Source organism: Anomaloglossus baeobatrachus, chromosome 2 (assembly GCF_048569485.1).
Source record: "Anomaloglossus baeobatrachus isolate aAnoBae1 chromosome 2, aAnoBae1.hap1, whole genome shotgun sequence".
Lineage (NCBI taxonomy): Eukaryota > Metazoa > Chordata > Amphibia > Anura > Aromobatidae > Anomaloglossus > Anomaloglossus baeobatrachus.
In genome coordinates this window covers 681,370,836-681,394,233 of record NC_134354.1, presented here as the reverse complement: position 1 = coordinate 681,394,233, position 23,398 = coordinate 681,370,836, and the positions used below count along the sequence as shown (strand labels likewise).

Below are 23,398 nucleotides of genomic sequence, written 5' to 3'. Positions count from 1 at the left end.
TGTTCATCTTGGTTCTTTTAGAAACACAGCGAGGGGACTCCAACCACAGTCTCCCTCGTTTCCACTAACTGGGCCACACACACCCCACTTGACTGGCATCAGTTGACCACCCTTTTGAAAAAGAAAAAGATGCTTTGCATGAAGCACTCTCAAAAATACGCGTGCCTTTCCCGTCCCCTGGCTGACCCAGGGGAAGAAAAGTCCTCTGAGAGCCATGTCCACATTGTCAGTGGACAGACACGTGTGCTTATCTGCCAGCAGACCCCCAGCAGCACTGAAGACAGGTTCCGAGAGAACGCTGGCTGCAGGACACGACAAGATCCCCAAGGCGTACGTGGCGAGCTCAGGCAATTTATCCAGATTGGAAGCCAAAAATGAGCAGGGCTCAAGTTGCACATTAATGGAATCGATGTTTCCTTGCATATACTCATATATCTGTGTGTCCTCCTCTTTTTCCTTGTCCAGCTCTTTTGTTTTCGCATGAGTATATGTCCTTGTCACTTTCCCATGTGTTGTGAGTTGTTTGCCACCTTTTGGACACCTTTGAGGGTGTTTTCTAGGTGTTTTTATGTGTTTGTGATTGCCTGCCATTGTTTCCTATGCAGTTCGAGTTCGGTTCGTCGAACGTTCGACGAGCCGAACTCGAACGGGGCCTCCGTTCAGCGAACCGACCTCAAGCCGAACCGGGACCGGTTCGCTCATCTCTAGTGGTAACCCCTGGTGTAAAAAGTCCAGCTGCTGACTCGTGGCTGGGGGAAACCTCCAAGGTAAAATTCACCAAAATTAAAAACAAAAAAATCGGTCCAATAACAGAACCTTTTTCTACTATTTTTGCAGCAAGAATCGTTCTTTCACCAGCATAGTCAATTTTAAAATGTTTTGTTTTTCTTCTGGGTGATTCTGGATATAGTACGTTCAATGTGACTTGAAAGAGCATTTGTAATCTTAAAGGCAATCAGAGGGTTTTCAGACCCTAAACTAATGTCTTCTATGTAAAGAATGTAAAATGTTGACTATTTCTATACCTTTACATTATAAGATTGTTTCCCCAGTCTCTAGAAATCTATCAGCAAATCTTTATTCAAACAGGCTTGCAAATTGAGGGGTCTTGGCTTGTCCTTACATCTTTCCAGTCTCTCTCCATTTTTCTCCTTCTGCCACCAGACTCCTCTTAGTGACTGATAGGTCACTCTTGTCTGTGATCTGCTTTCCTACGCGAGAAATTGCACAGGTGTCATTATTTCCATGGGCCATTCATGTGCAGATCGATAGATCGGCTCTTGCAATGTCACCATGACATTACTGCGCCTGTGTAATAGGTGGGTGGTGCCCCTATGATATAACTGTGCTATGTCTTATGTTTTTACAGTCTACTATTGAATATTATAAATGTGTTTTTAGAGAATAGGTTCCAGATGTAGTAGAGTTAGGACTGTCTATTAGGTTACCAAATGCTGCCATCTAGTGGTTAAGTTAGCCGGTGGTGAAGTGAGTTTTAGAACAGATGTTAGATGACATAGGGTTAAAGTAGTAAAAGGGAGGAGTGACTGATGACAGTGTGTATGGTTAGGAGAGGGAGCCCCAGAAGAAGGGAGTCGAAGAAGTGGGTGTAAAGTGAGAAGACGTAGCTTCGGTGCTAGAGCCAGTCAGGGAACTGACTGAGGTAACCTCTGGAGGTCCAGAGCCCATGGCTCACCCCTGCGGGCTTAAAGAGTCATCTGGCTAGAGAAGCCTTCAAGGCCCAGAAGTGGTCAAAGATGAAAGGAATAAAGAGGGAAGGGGCACAGATCCCAGAGTACAGAGGACTAGGTCAGAAATAGTGTGGGACAGAATGAAGAGTAGTAGTATCCACAGAGAGAGAGAGAGAGGGTCATATCTGCCATAACGGTCTGAAGAATTAAAGTGAACAAAACTGGTTGGCCAGCAGGGGTGATGAGCATCGGCCTGAAGCAGCAAGTAAGTGTCATATACAGTTAGGGCCAGAAATATTTGGACAGTGACACAAGTTTTGTTATTTTAGCTGTTTACAAAAACATGTTCAGAAATACAATTATATATATAATATGGGCTGAAAGTGCACACTCCCAGCTGCAATATGAGAGTTTTCACATCCAAATCGGAGAAAGGGTTTAGGAATCATAGCTCTGTAATGCATAGCCTCCTCTTTTTCAAGGGACCAAAAGTAATTGGACAAGCGACTCTAAGGGCTGCAATTAACTCTGAAGGCGTCTCTCTCGTTAACCTGTAATCAATGAAGTAGTTAAAAGGTCTGGGGTTGATTACAGGTGTGTGGTTTTGCATTTGGAAGCTGTTGCTGTGACCAGACAACATGCGGTCTAAGGAACTCTCAATTGAGGTGAAGCAGAACATCCTGAGGCTGAAAAAAAAGAAAAAATCCATCAGAGAGATAGCAGACATGCTTGGAGTAGCAAAATCAACAGTCGGGTACATTCTGAGAAAAAAGGAATTGACTGGTGAGCTTGGGAACTCAAAAAGGCCTGGGCGTCCACGGATGACAACAGTGGTGGATGATCGCCGCATACTTTCTTTGGTGAAGAAGAACCCGTTCACAACATCAACTGAAGTCCAGAACACTCTCAGTGAAGTAGGTGTATCTGTCTCTAAGTCAACAGTAAAGAGAAGACTCCATGAAAGTAAATACAAAGGGTTCACATCTAGATGCAAACCATCTATCAGTTCCAAAAATAGACAGGCCAGAGTTAAATTTGCTGAAAAACACCTCATGAAGCCAGCTCAGTTCTGGAAAAGTATTCTATGGACAGATGAGACAAAGATCAACCTGTACCAGAATGATGGGAAGAAAAAAGTTTTGGAGAAGAAAGGGAACGGCACATGATCCAAGGCACACCACATCCTCTGTAAAACATGGTGGAGGCAACGTGATGGCATGGGCATGCATGGCTTTCAATGGCACTGGGTCACTTGTGTTTTTTGATGACATAACAGCAGACAAGAGTAGCCGGATGAATTCTGAAGTGTACCGGGATATACTTTCAGCCCAGATTCAGCCAAATGCCGCAAAGTTGATCGGACGGCGCTTCATAGTACAGATGGACAATGACCCCAAGCATACAGCCAAAGCTACCCAGGAGTTCCTGAGTGAAAAAAAGTGGAACATTCTGCAATGGCCAAGTCAATCACCAGATCTTAACCCAATTGAGCATGCATTTCACTTGCTCAAATCCAGACTTAAGACGGAAAACCCCACAAACAAGCAAGACCTGAAGGCTGCGGCTGTAAAGGCCTGGCAAAGCATTAAGAAGGAGGAAACACAGCGTTTGGTGATGTCCATGGGTTCCAGACTTAAGGCAGTGATTGCCTCCAAAGGATTCGCAACAAAATATTGAAAATAAAAATATTTTGTTTGGGTTTGGTTTATTTGTCCAATTACTTTTGACCTCCTAAAATGAGTGTTTGTAAAGAAATGTGACAATTCCTACAATTTCTATCAGATATTTTTGTTCAAACCTTCAAATTAAACGATACAATCTGCACTTGAATTCTGTTGTAGAGGTTTCATTTCAAATCCAATGTGGTGGCATGCAGAGCCCAACTCGCGAAAACTGTGTCACTGTCCAAATATTTCTGGACCTAACTGTACCCCGCCCAAAATCATGTCTACACACAAAGGCGCCTGCCTTGGCGAAGGAGAATAATGCCAATGCGGCCCAGAGCCGGTTCTTTCCTTCTCTTGCACTGCCCCTGGAATGATGATGACTGCGCACATTTTCAGACAAGGGAGAAGGTGATAAAGCCAAGTGACTTGTTAGTTACAGACAGAAGGCCAGCAACGAGAGGAGAGCGAGGGAGAGCAGTCATGGAGCTGTAAGGCCAGGCCAAGCTCTCTGCACTTCCTTAAACACTTACACATGGATTTCTAGAAAATGGAAAAATAGACTATGGACATAATCAACATTTCAGATGCTTTGCATAGATGACATTAATTTAGTGCCTAAGAACATGGTGACAGGTTCCCATTAGTGTGCCCTTTTCATTATGCACTTGCACCACCACCCACCTCTCTGAGTGCAGACCAATTTTTTTGATCTTTTCATTATGTGTAACTCACCAAAACCCACAGATCAGTGTTGTTAACTTTGAGATAGTTTGTAAAACCATAATAAAACATTTAGTGTAAAGCTCAGAATAGTGCTCTGAACACAATAGCATTGTTCACTGTAAACTGTAAAATAGTAATACTTACATTCATATAAGGATAAACAGGCTCCGATAGCTTAAAAACACACAGACACATCAAATTATTTTTTTTATGGATGGATTGACAAAGTTTCCTATTTTTCAGACTGTACAGGAATGTCTGGGCGGTTGGTAATGTTGACACAAATCTTGACAATCACTCTTGGCCGAAGCTGCAGAGATCAGTGGGCTCGATTGACTGAAAGCTAATATGTAAGGCTGAAGATTATTTTCTTCTGCTGCATACACTGTATTCAAATTGTCTCTCCAGTAAAGGAGACAAACTCTAGCACAGCGCCACCTATTGGAAGTAGCGATCCTAAAAGTCACAAGTGGATTTTCGACAATCCTTTGCAATATGACTCAGGATACAGTCACATTGAACCTATTATTGCTATTAAAGGGAAAATTCACTTGAAAAACAGAACATGTCTACTGATCAACATAGTTCAAGGAATTGTATCTCCTAGAATGAAGCCTTCATATTTACTTGAATTATTTTGTCTTGTATCAAGGTACTTGGAGTGTCTGCTTCGTCAGGCGAGTGCGGGGCTAGTAGTGTATTCTCCATCAATGAAATGCTTCATCGATTTACCCGCAGAGATGAGTGGAGAACAAGGGCTCAATGCTGATGAATACACAGATTCCTTAGGTGCGTAAGTGTAGAATGCAAATAATATCCGGTTCTGTATTTGTTTTATTAATTTTTTCCCAGATTGCACATTTTTCAGGTTTATGATATTCTCTAAACATTAAAAAGGGATTTTTAAATATTTACATCGATGGTTTCTTCTTAATGGGTTGTCCACACGTGGAATTTTTCAGAAAACCCTTACAGCTTTCAGATTTGTAATGTGCTTCAAATTGCATACTTGCAGCTATGTAATGACCCACAAACAGCTGAATCCTCACTGTGTGTAAGTTGCACACCACTATGATTCGGCAGTCTGCAGGGCTTGCTGAAAATTTCTTCAAGGGTGGACAGCCCCTTTAGGATAAATCCAATAGTTTTCCATAGTTATCTCAGTTCATACTCCTGCAAGTAAGTAGAAAATCGAGCAGCACTCACCATCCTTAAATTTAAAGAGGATGAGTACTGCTTGATTTTCTACTTTCTTGCATCGCCAAAGACTTCCACAAGCATAGCACCACAACAGTCACAGCATTCAGGTACTGCTAGATGGTTTTTTCCGTGTCAATATCAGGTGATATTCATGTTCATGAGTATTGTACTTGTTATTTATTATGTAAACCCCTTTTCCCATGTAAAGTGCCATGGAATACATTTCCACAAATTTTCACTGCAGATTCTGCTAAAGAAATTCTGGAACAAGTTACAGTAAAATGGCGCCGGAGTCTGCGCGTGTGCGAACCGCGATCTCCAGCCTCATTTTATTAGTCACTATAGTGAAGACTATAAGCAGCAGGGGCATGTGCGCAGATGCAAAAAAAAAATCTGCGCACGCGCCGATGCCTCTCGTAGTCTTCACCGTAATGTTTTCAACAGATCGTGGTTCGCGCATGCGCGGGCTCCGGCGCCATTTTAATAAAGGCAGAATCACTGTGTCAATGCACACGTGCCGCCAACAGCAATGGCAGCACGGCATTAGATTCAAATAAAGAAAAGGGGGCACATCATAGAGGAAGCTGGAGGAGGACTTTACAGCGAAGACCCGACCCCTTTGTAATCATGCCCAGGGTGGTAGCCAAGGGTGAGTACTGCTTTTTCTGCATCCCAGCATACTAGACAAAATTGTGTTGTCATTGAAGACTCCAACCCAGATTTTAAAAACTTCAATTTATTTGTATTTAACTCAAGTACAGGATAAAGCAAGTAATACGTCATCCATTTTCCACTTTTATATTGACTGGCTTTTCCAGAAGGGTTACAGACATGATCTTATTCTCTTCCACAGAGGTTGCCAATGAGTGAGGGCAGGGCCGGCTCCAGGTTTTTGTGGGCCCCGGGTGGAAGAGTCTCACTGGGCCCCATCCACACGCAGACACGCACATACAGACACGCACATACAGACACGCACACACACATACAGACATACGCGTAACATATACATATTTTGAAGACAAACTCACAAAAATACTTATAAACAGACAAATCTATAGTCATACACACTGACATACATAGATACACATCATTGCATACAGACACATACCCGCTTGTCTCCATCCAGCTCCTCCTAGACATGTGGCTGTGCTGCATGATGGTCGTAACAGACATGGCCGAGCACAGTGCACACTGACACTGCTGTATATACATCACAGGAGGGGCAGGGGGTATAGACATTACTGGGGGGCATAGATGTTACCGGAGTAGCAAACAGCTCTGGGGGTATACACATTACTGGGGTGGGTTGCACACACGGCTCTGGGGGGCTGCACACATGGCTATGGGGGGGGGGCACGCACAGCTCTAATCCATACATACACACTTACACAGCTCTGCTATACACACCCCTTGATAGCACTGTTGCACACATCTCTGCTGCATATGTACAGACACAAACACACACACACAGCTCTGCTGCACATCACTGCTGACCGAAGACTATATATACACACAGCTTTGCTGCACACATCTCTGCTACGCTGCCCAAACAGCACATAGTCATAAAGCTCTGCTGCCCAGAGTAAATACACACTCTGCTGCCCAAAGAGTATATATACACACAGCTCTGCTGCAGACACAAATTCGGCTCTGCTTCACCCGGAAACACACACTCGGCTCTGCTTCACCCAGACACCCACTCGGCTCTGCTTCACCCAGACACACACTCGGCTCTGCTTCACCGAGACACACACTCGGCTCTGCTTCACCGAGACACACACTCGGCTCTGCTTCACCCAGATACACACTCGGCTCTCCTGCACCCACACACACACTCGGCTCTCCTGCACCCACACACACACTCGGCTCTGCTCCACCCAGACACACACTCGGCTCTGCTTCACCCAGACACACACTCAGCTCTGCTTCACCCAGACACACACTCGGCTCTGCTTCACCCAGACACACACTCGGCTCTGCTTCACCCAGACACACACTCGGCTCTCCTGCACCCACACACACACTCGGCTCTCCTGCACCCACACACACACTCGGCTCTCCTGCACCCACACACACACTCGGCTCTGCTCCACCCAGACACACACTCAGCTCTGCTTCACCCAGACACACACTCGGCTCTGCTTCACCCAGACACACACTCGGCTCTGCTTCACCCAGACACACACTCGGCTCTGCTTCACCCAGACACACACTCGGCTCTGCTTCACCCAGACACACACTCGGCTCTGCTTCACCCAGACACACACTCGCCTCTGCTTCACCCAGACACACACTCGGCTCTGCTTCACCCAGACACACACTCGGCTCTGCTTCACCCAGACACACACTCGGCTCTGCTCCACCCAGACACACACTCGGCTCTGCTTCACCCAGACACACACTCGGCTCTGCTTCACCCAGACACACACTTACTGTTGTAGTTATCTCCTTTTAATGCAAGGGGTTTTAGATTATGATGGGACATGATCTGAGACATGTGCAAACGCGGCTCTGGGGGCCCCACACACTTGGCTCTGGGGGCCCCACACACGCTGCTCTGGGGGGCCCCACACACTCGGCTCTGGGGGGCCCCACACACTCGGCTCTGGGGGGGACAGCACATAGTTGGGGGCCAGGACATACATCTCAGGGGGAAAAAAGCCCATGCAGCTCACTGGGGCCCATAAATCGGGGGGCGGGGAGGGTTGTAGAACATACCACTCAAATCACTGTGGAGAGGGGGCCCACACAGCGATGGAGGGCAGCGTTGTGCTGGGGGTCGCTGGCTGGCACTGTTCCTTGTCTTCATCTGTGGGACAGTGACTGGAGCAGGAGCTGTGTGATAGCGCCACCCACAGATGAAGTTCAGAAAAGGAGTTTACAGGGAACGCTGTGGACAGCGTGCCTTAAAGGGACAGCACCTGCAGAGGACTGTGGTTCCCAGAACTCGCGAATGGGCCCCCCCGGCTGTCCAGGGCCCCGGCATTTGCCCGGGTATGCCGGGTGGTGACGCCGGCCCTGAGTGAGGGGAAGGCTGATTTGTCTGTATCCCACTGATGTACAACCACCCGTCTCCACATGTTTCACTGTGTGTATAATACCCCTGGCACTGCTACTTTCCATGGACAACTCTTTGTCCCCGTTGCCACTGTCTTTCAGTAGGGCGTCCCTTCTTCACTAAGGCCCCCTTTTCTGCTGGTCTGACAATGTTTCAGCACCTTTTCACAAAACTTGCCTGATAGGAGTCCCCCTTTGCTAAGTCCGCCTCTGGATCTTCAGCATCCCGAGCCTGGTCTTCTCTTCCATTTTATTTACATGTCTTCTCTCTTTTGCTTCTACTACACAACAACCGCTATATAGGAAACAACCCTAACACTCTTCCCTGTGACTGACTCAATATTAACCATGTCTTCCCCGAACACTGGGTTCTACAGCCTACAGAGGTATTCTAAAAATATGAACAGGGAGACAATGACCTCTTGTGGCAAGTATTAGTACTGCGGCCCACATAACATCCATCCTATACATTACACTATCTAGTACAGCTTATATGACACACTTGCATTGAAACCATTGATGTCTTTGGAATGGCAAACGACCATAGATCCACCCTCTTGCACCTTCAAGTTTCCCTATGTAGGAAAGCAGAGATTATTTTGCATAGAGACAGTCTGTCTGTCTATGTGTATGTCTTGTGAGATTGTGCTCAGTTCACACACAATCTAACGGGGTTTTTAATCACTTTGCGGCTATGAGAGGTAGACTCAGGAACACTGTCTTTTTAAGAAATCCAGGAGGTATATGTAAACAGGCACATAAACCGCTGTTGAAACATAAACATGAGCCTCTTCCAGCTTAAAGGAACATACACAAGGTATTACAATTAATTTAACTGTGGTATGCCCTACATAGAATTGGAAACAGTACTTCACAAAATGTTCCCATTGATCCCGGTCAGTATTCACACACGGCTTCCAAATCCATTACCTTCCTTCCAGGACATTGTGGCCCTCCATACACTGACTCCTGTCAGTCTCTACAGGACCTCTCCCAGGGGCTCCTTCCTACAGCTAAGCACTATCCCTGCTTACTGCAGTCTCTCTCCATGTGTCAAACAACAGACTCCATTAAATCCCTCATGCGACCTGTCAAACACATGCCAAACACACCCATGAGTGGGGTATATAGGTTGCCAGACCCACCCATCTCTCCAGCCAACTGTGATCCTGACCCTGTGAATACTACAGCAAACATTTGTGGCACCAAAAGTACCAGCACTCCTCAGGACCATACCACTTATGTAGTACATACCAGCCATCAATAATGTAGCTGGTCACCTTCTCACCGTATTCTCTGAGTTGTATTTGGACATGCATTTCCCATATGGTATATAGATTATTAATAGTAATTATTAGTGATGGGCGAGCACTAAAATGCTTGAATACTCATTATTTAATTTGAGTAATGAGCATTTTGGAAAGTCAATAATTGGCCTGTTCGGGTCTCCACCCACATACAGCCACCATAGACAGAGCATTTGTGGTGGGAGGGGTGGGACACACTATATTCTGAGAACGTTGTCTTATCACCCGGTAGAGCCACTCAGAGATTGGTGATGGCTCTCCCTGGGGTGCCTGCACACATAATACAGTGAAGCAAGCATGTGCATTGTGGTCATTATTACATGGACAAAATATCCGAGTACTCACATTACTCGGCCGAGCTCCACGAGTGCCCGAACGCCCCAATGCTCAATCGAGTTACGAGCAGTGCCGAACACGTTCACCCATCACTAGTAATTATACATATTTTTACGGTACCATACTTCTTAAAACTGTCTTTCTGTATTTCTTCATTGATACTTCTGGCAAACAATGGGTGAATACTAAAGAGAGACAATTGCGAGTGAAATCATTTGTCGTTAAGAAAGAAAATGTAGTGTCGTCCTGAGGCTTTGTTAACCCATTAGCATCTTGTACAGCGTGCAACAATATTGCAGAACACCGCGCTCTCAGACATCTCCCTACCCCCACTTTTGATAAACAACCGTAGAAGGCAAAAACTTGGGATGCTGCAGTCGTGTATGTGAGCCGCTTCCCCTGAAGCTTGTTGCCATGACAATGTCTTGGCCATCCCATCTTTTTCTGAGTTTTAATTCTTGTCAAATGTTATTAGACTCTTACATGTGATGGAGGAGCAGTAATTCCTGCTAATCTATTACAGAGCAGGGAATTGCATTTCAGGGATCGCCAACCACTGGGTTCCCCCAACACTCATTTTAATTATTGATTTGTGGATGCTTTTATGTGAAATGATTAAACTATACTAGAATTCTATGTTTCCTTAATACTGTCAGGTTATCAGCACTAAGCAAGAGGATTTTTTTTCAAATTATGCAGCCAAATGGGTTTTCCAAAATCAATTTACAATTTCAAAGCTTTTAAAATGAAGAAAAATAATAACTAGAATTCAATTCAGAACTTGGACAGCACTTGAGTTTGCAAAAAGAGCAACTGGGCTGTGGTGGAGATATGAGTAGAGTCACAGTGCTCAGTAACGAGCGGTAGTGAGGATTGGGCTTTCTATGCAATGTGCATGCAAATGAGACAGTGGCACCACACCATGCAAGTCTCATCCTACAACTTAAGACTATTTAAAGGACCATTTTGGACAAATATACATTACATTATAGTCATCCGGACTTGCCAATTTCAGTGGGTCCAACAGTAACTTACTGTATATGAAAGTACCAAGCTAATGGAGAAAGGGAAGGGAAACCCTGTATCTAAGGAAAGGGCAGATGTTGACCCCTGACCAAACCGACTGGTGGATGCTGGTTTACTTCACCACTTTAGATAAGTTCCGCACCTATGCGCCAAGCTGAACACTTCACCCTGGCTGACCCTGAAACAGACCATAGTTAGGGAATGGATGGGATGAGAGCTTAATCAACCCCACTAAACTCTTAAGAACACACAGGGAAAAGTAAAAGAATAACTTATCTCCAGATGACTCAGGTTGAGAAACTGCAACAACAACAAAGTTTCTCCAGATGGATACAAGCCGATTGCTTGCACTGAAGACTTTTTAGTAGTGATGAGCGAGTATGCTTGTTACTACTCGGTACTCGCACGAGTATCACTGTACTCGGGCTACTCGGCGGGTACCGAGTAATTTCGCGATACTCGTGCTGTACTCGTGGTCTTTTTCCCTGCATGTTGGCGCTCTTTTGAGAGCCAGCCCTCATGCAGTGATTGGTTGGCAGACCACTGCAATGCCACAGCCCTGTTAGTTGTGGAATTGCAGTGATTGGCCGGCCTGCACAGCGTGACCGAGCCTTTATACCGGCGGGCGCGCTGTGCTCTGCACACAGCCATCTCATATTCCCTGCTTTCCCCGCCCACAGGCGCCTATGATTGGTTGCAGTGAGACATGCCCCCACGCTGAGTGACAGCTGTCTCACTGCACCCAATCACAGCAGCTGGTGGGCGTGTCTATACTGTGTAGTAAAATAAATAATTAAAAAAACCGGCGTGCGGTCCCCCTAATTTTAATACCAGCCAGATAAAGCCATACAGCTGAAGGCTGGTATTCTCAGGATGGGGAGCCCCACGTTATGGGGAGCCCCCCACCCTAACAATATCAGTCAGCAGCCGCCCAGAATTGCCGCATACATTAGATGCGACAGTTCTGGGACTGTACCCGGCTCTTCCCGATTTACCCTGGTGCGTTGGCAAATCGGGGTAATAAGGAGTTAATGGCAGCCCATAGCTGCCACTAAATCCTAGATTAATCATGTCAGGCGTCTCCCGGAGATAGCTTCCATGATTAATCTGTAAATTACAGTTAAAAAACACACACACCCGAAAAATCCTTTATTAGAAATAAAAAACACTAACAAAGTCCCTCATCACCAATTTATTAACCCCGACAAACCCTCCATGTTCGGCGTACTCCACGGACCTCCAGCGTCGCGTCCAGCTCTGCTGCATGGAGGTGACAGGAGCAGCAGAAGACACCGCCGCTCCGGTCACCTCCACGCAGCTAATGAGATGAGTAGCGCGATCAGCTGCTGTCAGTCAGGTAACTCACGGCCACCGCTGGATCCAGCGGTGCCGCGATTAACCTCAGTGACAGCTCAGCTGATCGCTATACTCACCTCAGCTGCTGCATGGAGCTGACCGGAGCGGCGGTGAATAGCGCGATCAGCTGAGCTGTCACTGAGGTTACCCGCGGCCACCGCTGCTTCCACCGCTGGATCCAGGTAACCTCAGTGACAGCAGCCGATCGCTATACTCACCTCATTACCTGCGTGGAGGTGACCAGAGCGGCGGTGTATTCTGCTGCTCCTGTCACCTCCATGCAGCAGAGCTGGAAGCGACGCAGGAGGACTGTGGAGTACGCCGGACATGGAGGGTTTGTCGGGGTTAATAAATTGGTGATGAGGGACTTTGTTAGTGTTTTTTATTTCTAATAAAGGATTTTTCAGGTGTGTGTGTGTTTTTTAACTGTAATTTACAGATTAATCATGGAAGGTTTCTTGGGGAGACGCCTGACATGATTAATCTAGGACTTATTGGCAGCTATGGGCTGCCATTAACTCCTTATTACCCCGATTTGCCAACGCACTAGGGTAAATCGGGAAGAGCCGGGTACAGTCCCAGAACTGTCGCATATAATGTATGCGGCAATTCTGGGCGGCTGCTGACTGATATTGTTAGGCTGGGGGGCTCCCCATAACGTGGGGCTCCCCATCCTGAGAATACCAGCCTTCAGCCGTATGGCTTTATCTGGCTGGTATTAAAATTGGGGGGGACCGCACGCCGTTTTTTTTAATTATTTAATTATTTATTTCACTGCACAGTATAGACATGCCCACCGGCTGCTGTGATTGGGTGCAGTGAGACACCTGTCACTCAGCGTGGGGGCGTGTCTCGCTGCAACCAATCATAGGCGCCGAAAAGCAGGAAAGCAGGGAATACGAGATTGATTAATGAGCGGCCGGCTTTTTCAAAAGAGGAAAAGCCGCCGGAGTTTAGTGAACAGCTGTGCAGCACCGCGCCGGGGATCGGGGAACGGTAAGTAAGAGAGAGGGGGGAGAATGACCGACAGACTGTGAGAGGGACAGATAAGACAGAGAGAGACCGACCGACGGGAGATAGAATGAAAAAAAAAATGACCGACATCGATAGTAAAAAGCACAAAACGTGCGTTTTGGACATGGGAGTGCCACACAATGTTTTACGTAAAATCTTTTTCATGTATTAATCTCAAAAAGTAACATACACAAGCTCTATCTCACTATTGGGTATGTGCCCTTAACATTTCCGCCATGAAAATTCATTTTGGTGTCATTTTGGAAGGTTTTCTGGTGAGTCCGTAAAAATGGCGTAAAACGCGGACAAAATTGTTCACAGCTGTGACTTTTGAGTGATAAATGCTTCAAGGGGTCTTCCCCATGCTGTTGCCATGTCATTTGAGCACTCTTCTGAGACTTTTGTGACATTTTTAGGGTTTCTACATGCTGCCGGGGGTGATTTCATAAAAATACTCGGGTCTCCCATAGGATAACATTGGGCTCGATGCTCGGGCCGAGTACACGAGTATCTTGGGATGCTCGGCCCGAGCCTCGAGCACCCGAGCTTTTTGGTACTCGCTCATCACTACTTTTTAGGCGTATTAGACCTTTCGCCAACACAGAGTAAGAGGGAATGAGGGCAGACACAAAGGGAAGTGCTGAAAACCAACAGCCGAAAAGGCAATTAAACCCACAGGGCCCCAAAAAGAAAGGGACAAACCCTAAGTAGGGAAAAAGGGAATGTCAGAGAGCAGCTTGTGCAGCCAAACGCCGCAATCCAGAAACCTGTGACCCTCGAACCGCCTCCTTTCTAAGGGGGCGGTTCATTCAGCATCACAGCGACGTCACAGCAGCGTCACTGAACCGCCACCCAATAGAAGCGAAGGGGCGGAGATGAGCGGGACGTAACATCCCGCCCACCGCCTTCCTTTCGCATTCCGGGTGGCAGCAGGTAAGGTGAGGTTCCTAGTTCCTGCGGCATCACACATAGCGATGTGTGCTGCCGCAGGAGCGACGAACTACTTCCTACACCGAGCAGCAGCGATAATCGAGAATAGGGGGGCATGTCACCGATGAACAATTTTGACCGTTTTTGCGACGATTCAAAATCGCTCATAGGTGTCACACTCAAAGACATTGCTAAAGCGACCGGATGTACGTCACAAATTCCGTGACCCCAACGAGATTGCTTGAGCGATATCATAGCGTGTAAAGCGACCTTAAGAACACCATTCCAGCATGTTCTTGACCACCGTGCTGCAGCTCAGTTTCAGGTGTTGGCAATCTTCTTATAGCATAGGCCATCTATATGTAGAGTAACTAACTATTCTTTTCAGATCATCAGATAAGACTTTGCCAGTGTGAGAGAGTGTGTGAGCAATAGCACCAAATGTATCACACTTGCTCTTGATTCACACCTGTGACATTTTAACACTAATGGGTCACATTATACCAGGGAGGGAAAATGACAAATTGGGTAAAATATGGCCATTTTCACTTAGGGGTGTACTTACTTTTGTTGCCAACTGGTTTGATATTAATGGCATTGTGTTAAATTGTTTTAGGGGGCACATCATATTTACACTGTTATACAAGCTGTACATTCACTACTTCCTATAGTATCAAAGTGTCATATCTTCGGTATTTTCCCATGAAAAGATATAATAAAATATTTACAAAAATATGAGGGGTCTACTCATTTTTTGAGCTACTGTATTCCCACCTACAAATGTCCTTCTTCTCTGTGTATAAGATTAAGTAATATTAAAATTACCCCACACACAAAACCCATGATAAAGTGCATGTGCTTGTGCAAAGTGTAGAGAAAAAGGATATAAATCCACTAATATGACAGCCAGACTACCTCAGTGACCGGGATGACCCTAGGAATAATAACCTAATTGCTGGTCCTGCCTAGCCACCGAGGTTGGCACGAAAGAGAATGATATGGCGCACTTGCTCCATGTCGGGTCTCCCTCTCTGTCCCTAAAAATTCCTATTGTGATCAGGGAGATAAGGTGGAGGGGATATGTTAGAAAAATGGATCATCTGTTAATGCACAGATCACCATGACACGGCAGGATAAAATACGTTTGTCAATAACCCAATAAACATTTGAAAAAAAAATCTATTTGTATCCTCCTAAGTTAATGCCTAGGTGAAGAGTAGACGTACGTGTCCAGCAATAAGGGGGCATCACACCAATTTATACCTTAAGTTGATCACAGATGAATGTAACTGAATTGTTCAATTATACTCAGGCAAGAATAGGTAAAATATTTTGTTTATAACTCCCTGCCCAAGGATAAATGGACATCTTCAGTTCTTTCCTCGATGTGTTTCCCTATATGGGGCTTCTTCAAGAGGCTATGATGAAATGTACAGTAGGTATATAGATACGAAGATGGTCACAGACCAGTAGCAATTTATATGAATGACTGTTGGGTTATTGGCAAATATATTTTGTCCTGCGTGGTAGTGCATTAGTTTTGTGACCTGGTGTTTGTATATAAGGCTGCTTTTTTTGTGATGTTGTCAGAATCTAAATATACACATCATATTATATATCCAATGGAAAAATTGAGTTCAAAATCCATTATAAATATAGCATAAATTTTATTAGATCATAGAAAAATATTTTTTAAATATCTTTAAATGTATAAAAAGTGGTATGCAACTTCATATGGAGGTATAAGCAGTGCTTTTTTTGCGGTGGTACGCGCCGGTACGGCGTACCGGAAAATCTGAAGAGCGCTGAGGATAAGCACGTCTGGCTCTGTCCACATGGCTAATTTGTAAATTTGCTATATCATCAGCCATTGGCTGGAGCAGAGTGACCTCTGTGTCTCTTCCCCCCTCCGATCTGATTGGAGCTAGCATCCATGTGATGCTATCCCTCCAATCAGATGTGGAGGGGCGGTGGGTGCCCGCCCTCTTCAAGATGTTTATGGACGCTGAAGTTGAGGTCACGACCGGTCACCCCGATCTGCTGCCATCCGGTAAGGTATTTGCTCCCCTCTGCTGTCTTCCACTCCCCCCCAAACTCTGTTGCCCCCTGTCGTCCGATTCAACCCCCCCACTGACCTCCGCTCCCTCCCACCTGCCCTGTAATCACTGTGCTGCTCCTGCCGCCGGTGATCGGGTCCCCCCGTACTCGCCCCCCCCGTCCCCCAGTACTTGCCCCCCCCGTCCCCCAGTACTCGTCCCCCAGTGCTCGCCCCCCCCTGTTCCCCCTGTACTTGCCCCCCTGTCCCCCAGTACTCACCCCCCCGTCCCCCAGTACTCGCCCCCCCGTCCCCCAGTGCTCGCTCCCCCCGTCCCCCAGTGCTTGCCCCCCCGTCCCCCAGTGCTCGCCCTCCCCAAACCTCACCCCGCGTCCCCTAGTGCTCACCCCCCCTGCTTCCCCCTGCTACCACCGGCGCCATGTCCGCTTCCAGCTGCTAAGCGGGAACACTAGAAACAAAAATCTCACACTTACCGGTCTGCAGCCTCCCGGGACACGTGCAATCGGCTTCAGGACCTGCCGGTAATCAGCAATCACGCTACGGCATCAGCTGACAGTCTAAGTCCAGCAGTGGGGCGGCTTTTTACCGCCCAGCTGGTTTAAACAATCAGGTGATGCTCTGAGGTGACTGCAACAGCTGATTACCGGTGGCTCCTGGAGGGATCAGTCGTGTCCCGGGATTTTGCAGACAGGTGAGTAGTTGGTTTTTTTTGCACTGATTCATCAGCTGATTGTATAAGCGGCTTTTATACAATCAGCTGATGTGTGATGTGATTCATGTTCTTTAACCTGACACATCATCTGATCGCTTTGCCTTCCAGCAAACCGATTAGATGATATTGGATCCGGATTGGACGGCGCGGGACCCTTGACCCAGGATTACTGCGGAGGGGGGTTCTTTATTTCAATAAAGATGGAGTCACTAATTGTGTTGTGTTTTATTTCTAATAAAAATATTTTCTGTCTTGTGTTTTTTTTTAATCCTTACAAGAAATTTATGGTGGCCATGTCTAATATTGGCGTGACACCATGAATTTCAGACTTAGGGCCAGTTGATAATATACAGCTGGCCTTAACCCCTTATTACCCAGCAAGCCACCCGTCACCAGGGCAGCTGGAAGAGTTGGATACAGCACCAGAATATGGCGCTTCTATGAAAGCGCCATTTTCTGGGGAGGCTGCGGACTGCAATGCGCAGCAGGGGTGCCCAGAAAGCTTGGGCATTCTGCGCTGCGGATTCCAATCCCCAGCTGCCTAGTTGTACCTGGCTGGACACAAAATTTGTGCGAAGCCCACGTCATTTTTTGTCCTTAAACTATTTCATGAAATTCATGAAATAATTAAAAAAAGGGCTTCCCTATATTTTTGGTTCTCAGCCGGGTACAAATAGGCAGCTGGGGGTTGGGGGCAGCCCGTACCTGCCTGCTGTACCTGGCTAGCATACAAAAATATGGCAAAGCCCACATCATTTTTTTTTTTTACGTTTTTGGGCAAAAAACTCCTGCATACAGTCTTGGCTGAAGGATGCTGAGCCTTGTAGTTCGGCAGCTGCCGTCTGCTCTCCTGCATACACTAGTGGATGGAGTATGCTGAGCCTTGTAGTTCTGCTCCCCCTGCCTCTCCTACATACACTAGTGGATGGAGTATGCTGAGCCTTGTAGTTCTGCACTCCCTCCCACTCCTCAAACTCGGCCGCCGGCTGACAGATCCTCCCCCCTCCTCAATCTTGGCCGCCGACGCCTAACAGCAACCCCCCACCCGCTCCTCATCTCAGAGATGCGTACCAGCAAATATTTTTTTTACAAAAAAAGCACTGGGTATAAGTGTAGATCACATAGATGAAGCATATGACACAAGTATAATAATAAGGGCACGGAAAAGCAGGGCATATAAATAAATGCAATATATATATTATATCTATACCTACTAAGGCTACAGCTCGCCATACACATAATCCTAAGGTGGCCACAGTGCTCATAAGGATTTCCCAAATACTAAGGACAATGAACGGTAAAGATACAAAGTTAGAAAATCTTTTCCTGCTTACCCATTATACACCCTGCACCTGGTCAGCGAGTCACCGACCCCAACGCATGTTTCGCGTAGGGCTTCCTCAGGGTGCCGTGATATACATTATATTGCATATTGTAATATCATCCCAATGCAATACAGCCTATAAGTAGAAAACATTGCATACTAGATGCTCACATTGACGCAAAGAGATTTGTGAACACAGCCTATAATTATATAAACACTTTGTGATGTTATCACAATAAGGGGCCCTTTGCACACTACGACATCGCAAGCACTCACCTGCCCTGCGACGTCGCTCTGGCCGGCGACCCGCCTCCTTATTAAGGGGGCGGGTCGTGCGGCGTCATAGCGATGTCACACGGCAGGCGGCCAATAGAAGCGGAGGGGCGGAGATGAGCGGGATGTAAACATCCCGCCCACCTCCCTCCTTCCGCATTGGCAGCCGTGACGCAGGTAGGAGATGTTCCTCGCTCCTGCGGCTTCACACACACAGCGATGTGTGCTGCCGCAGGAACGAGGAACAACATCGTAACATCGGTCATTTCCAAATCATGGAAATGACCGACGCTACACCGATGATACGATTACGACGCTTTTGCGCTCGTTAATCGTATCAAAAAGGCTTTACACACTACGATATCGACAGCGACGTCGGATGTGCGTCACTTTTGATTTGACCCCACCGACATCGCACCTGCGATATCGTAGTGTGCAAAGTGCCCCTAAAAGCGGTCCTTAAATACACACATCATATTATGATATCATCATGATACAACACAGCCTATAAGTAAAAAAACATTATACAATATAATAAATTCCATTAAATATGTGCAGAAAGATTATTTTGGCATCTTCTTCACCATAGTATTTTCTTTCTATCCTTCAATATACAGTATGTATGCAGTTAACCTTGAATACGACAACTCCGCTCAGTCATCTCTGCATCTGTTGTCTACAAAATAACTAAAATAACTTACAATAATTTTTGGTTCACCAAACGCATATCGTGTGTGGCTATTGCCGTCATGTATGCCATTAAATTGTGAAGACGCATCTCAGCTCTGATCACAAAAAGTCAGACAGAACCTTCTGACGATGCCCTTTAATGTCTTTGCTGCTGAAATACCATAGCCTCCTCCTTTTACTTAGAATGGTGCGGCTCAATATTGACCTTACGTACAAATACTCATTACAGCTGTCACATTGTAACCACATGTATATACCCAGTCCTGACGGGAAATGCATTTGCTTTGATTTAATTGTCTTTTGTGCTATGTCCCTCTGTTCTAATCTAAATCTTCTGTATAACCCATTATTCAGAGCACAGGACCAGAATAAAGTATTTGGCCGTGTGCTGGGAATAACAGAACCTAATGCTGATTTAGTGCAGTCAGATACGTTTCATCGGCTGCAATTTTTCTAAACCTTACTAATATACTGTAAGCCAGGGATCTCATTCAGTAGAATATGCTGTGTATATACTCCAGACAAACAAATATGTATTTGAAATAGGGTTCTTGGATGAAGGCCATTATTATCAACCAATGGTAGCAATATTTAGCAATAGGTAAAATGTTTCCTTTACTACTACTACAAAAGACAAAGCGGCCCAGCATTTTCTTAGTGCCAGTGCCATATGGCATCTACCGTATATGCCGGCGTATAAGACGACTGGGCGTATAAGACGACCCCCAACTTCTGCCCTAAAAATATAGAATTTGGGATATACGGTACTCACTGTATAAGACTACCCCCGTTCAGTATGCTTCAGTATGCTAAGAGCAGGGGGCCGCACTGTGTGAGGAGGTGTTTTTTTTACTGTCCAGTATAACCAATAGGATTAGTGCAGGGGATGTCCCTGCATGGATGCGAGGGGAATCTGGCGTTACTGCACTAATCCTATTGGTTATACTGGACAGTGAGAAAAAAACACCTCCTCACACAGTGCGGCCCCCTGCTATATATCCGCTATATATCCGCTGTATATGCTGTATGATATACCAGTACGGGGCCGGGCTGTGTATCGCGTTTCCATAACGACGAGGCAGGAACTTCCCTGCTAGAGCGCTGACGTCAAGGCAGAGCTGCTTGCCTCTGATTGGCCAGCGCTCTGCCATTCAGCAGCGGTGACAGGAAGTTCCTCCCTCGTCGCTATGGAGGCAGAATCCAAGCGTGGAACGGAGTGGAGCGGCGCACTACAGCACCCAGGAGGGTGATTGTTATATTTATACTGTACATCATTTTCCCTCGCTATAGTGTACCTCTCACTGCAGGATTGTGGGTACATACTGGTACTGAAACAATGGGCCTAATATGCAGTTTACCGTATATCCGGCGTATAAGACGACCCCCCACTGTAGCCATTATTTTAAGGGGGTAAAAAGTCGTCTTATACGCCAGTATATACGGTATACACCAGTCTCCCTGACAATATCCAGGCCAATGCTAGGTTCTCACTAGACTTTCTCCTCTCCAGTCCTTCTGCTGCAGCCAGAGTCACCTATCTGGCTAATCATTACTCGGACCCTTCTGCTCTGTTCCAGTCATTGCACTGGTTACTCATACATCATAGGATCCAATTTAAATTGCTTGTTCTCATCCACAAAGCTCTTCACAACATGGTACCCCCCTACATCTCCACCCTCATCTCTGTTTGTCACCCCACCCTTTCTCTACGCTCTGCAAATGACTTTCGACTAATATCCACACTAATCCGAACCTCCCACTCCCGTCTCCAAGACTTCTCCCCAGCTGCACCAATTCTTTGGAATGCTCTACCTCAAGAAACTAGGATGATCCACAACTTGCACAGCTTCAGACGCTCCTTAAAAACACATCTTTTTAGGGTGGCCTATCACCCTCCCTAATCAAAGTCAATTCATATATGGCCCCTCCACTATTTCTGAGAACGTGACTCTCTGTCAGACTCCACCGCACGCAAAACCATTACAAAGATTGTCTGGTGACTGGCTCATGCAGCCTTATCTATCCCCCATTTTTTCGAGATTGCTGGACTGTCATTGTAAATAAGCATCTGTACTTTGTCACCCCACCTCATTTTAAATTGTAAGCTCTTTCGAGCAGGATTACATTTACATTTTGCTTTAATTATTGTATTTTCTGTAACTACTATTATTTATTATTATAGCACCATTTATACCATGGCACTTTACAAGTGAAAAGGGTATATGTAAAAAACAAGTACAACAATCATGAACATTACAAAAACAGACTGGTACAGGAGGAGAGAGGACCCTGCCCGCGAGGGCTCACAGTCTACAGGGAATGGGTGATGGTACAATAGGTGAGGACAGAGTTGGTTGCGCAGTGGTGTACTGGACAGAGGGCTATTGTAGCTTGTCAGAAGAGGTGGGTCTTCAGGTTCCTATTGAAGCTTTCCACAGTAGGCGAGAGTCTGATATGCTGGGGTAGAGCATTCTATGGGGGAGGCGCGGGAGAAATCTTATATGCGATTGTGGGAAGAGGAGATGAGAGAGGACTAGAGAAGGAGATCTTGTGAGGATCTGTGGTTGCGTGCAGGTAGGTACCAGGAGACTAAGTTACTTATAAATGTTTGTTTGTAAAACATGTCTGAATGTCTGAATTGTAAAGCGCTGCGGAATATGTTGGCGCTATAGAAATAAAGATTATTATTATCCTGACATTGATTTTATTTTAATATCTTGTAGAGATAAAGGCTTTAGCTGAGATGATTGGTCCTTATGGGATGAAGTTTCTGAGTGAAAATCTTATGTGGCATGTGACATCTCAGGTTGCAGAGTTAAAGGTAAATATAATGTATCTGAAAGTTTCGGGATAAGGCATTATCATCGGAGATGAGCAGATCAATCCACGGAGGATTGAGTTTGAGTAAAATTTCTTGAAATTCACAGTTCTACGTGAATTTGCACAATTTGAGGATCGCCTAAAAACAAAATACTTGCTCAGGCCCCGCACCACTTTCGCCAATGCTGAATCATCAAAGAGCATGGTAATGATGTTTTGTGCGGCTGCGTGGGCTTCTGCAGCTATGACATCATATCTGTCCTGTCTTACAAAAGCCAAGAGTGTTATACATGTATCTTACCAGCAATTTGAAGCTTTCCAGTGCTACAATTCGCAGTGAATTTCTATGCCATGAATTGAATCTTTGGGGAAAAATCAAAGAAGCAGCAAATATAAATTTCCAATGATCGCTCATTTCTAATTAGATTATACTGTGTGACAATGTAGGAGTATAGCTAGAATAGTCACTGCGATAGTCACCTAGAATATTTTTTAGTAAGCAGCAATTAACTTTATTTTTCATTATGGGCAAATGCAATGTCAGCTTTTTGCTCCAGGGTTTGTACAATTGTTGTATTTATTGCATCCTAAAGGAATCGTCCAACAATTACAACTCTCCTATCCTACAGAATACAAGTGCATCTCAATAAATTAGAATATCATCAAAAAGTTAATTTATTTCAGTAATTCAATACAAAAGGGAAACACATATATTATATAGAGTCATTACACACAGAGTGATCTATTTCAAGTGTTTATTTATGTTAATGTTGATGATTATGGCTTATAGCCAATGAAAACCCAAGGCTGTGGTTGTCCCGATTGCTTGTGCACCTTTTTCTACCACACTTTTCCCTTCCACTCAACTTTCCTGCTTGGATTACAGCACTCTGTGATCATCCAGCTTCTTTAGCAATGACATTTTGTGGCTTACTCTCCTTGTGGAGTGTGTTAATGACTGCCTTCTGGACATCTGTCAAGTCAGCAGTCTTGCCCATGATTGTGTAGCCTACTGAACCAGACTAAAGGACCATTTTAAATGCTTAGGAAGTCTTTGCAGGTGTTTTGTGGTAATTATTCTAGTTTTCTGACATAATGACTTTTGGGTATTCATTGGCTGTGAGCCATCATCATAAACACATGAAATAGATCACTCTGTGTGTAACGACTCTATATGATATATGTGTTTCCCTTTTTATATTGAATTACTGAAATA

The 23,398-nt window shown here is 45.6% G+C and overlaps 1 protein-coding gene across 1 annotated transcript in view; it reads left to right on the top strand.

The window, feature by feature from the left end:
* NCKAP1L (NCK associated protein 1 like) overlaps positions 1-23,398 on the top strand; it is a 418,971-nt gene that overhangs the window by 203,387 nt on the left and 192,186 nt on the right. The window contains exons 22-23 of the mRNA XM_075337171.1: positions 4,734-4,870; positions 22,086-22,183. Coding sequence (XP_075193286.1) covers positions 4,734-4,870; positions 22,086-22,183 — 235 coding nt within the window. The remainder of the gene's footprint in view (positions 1-4,733; positions 4,871-22,085; positions 22,184-23,398) is intronic.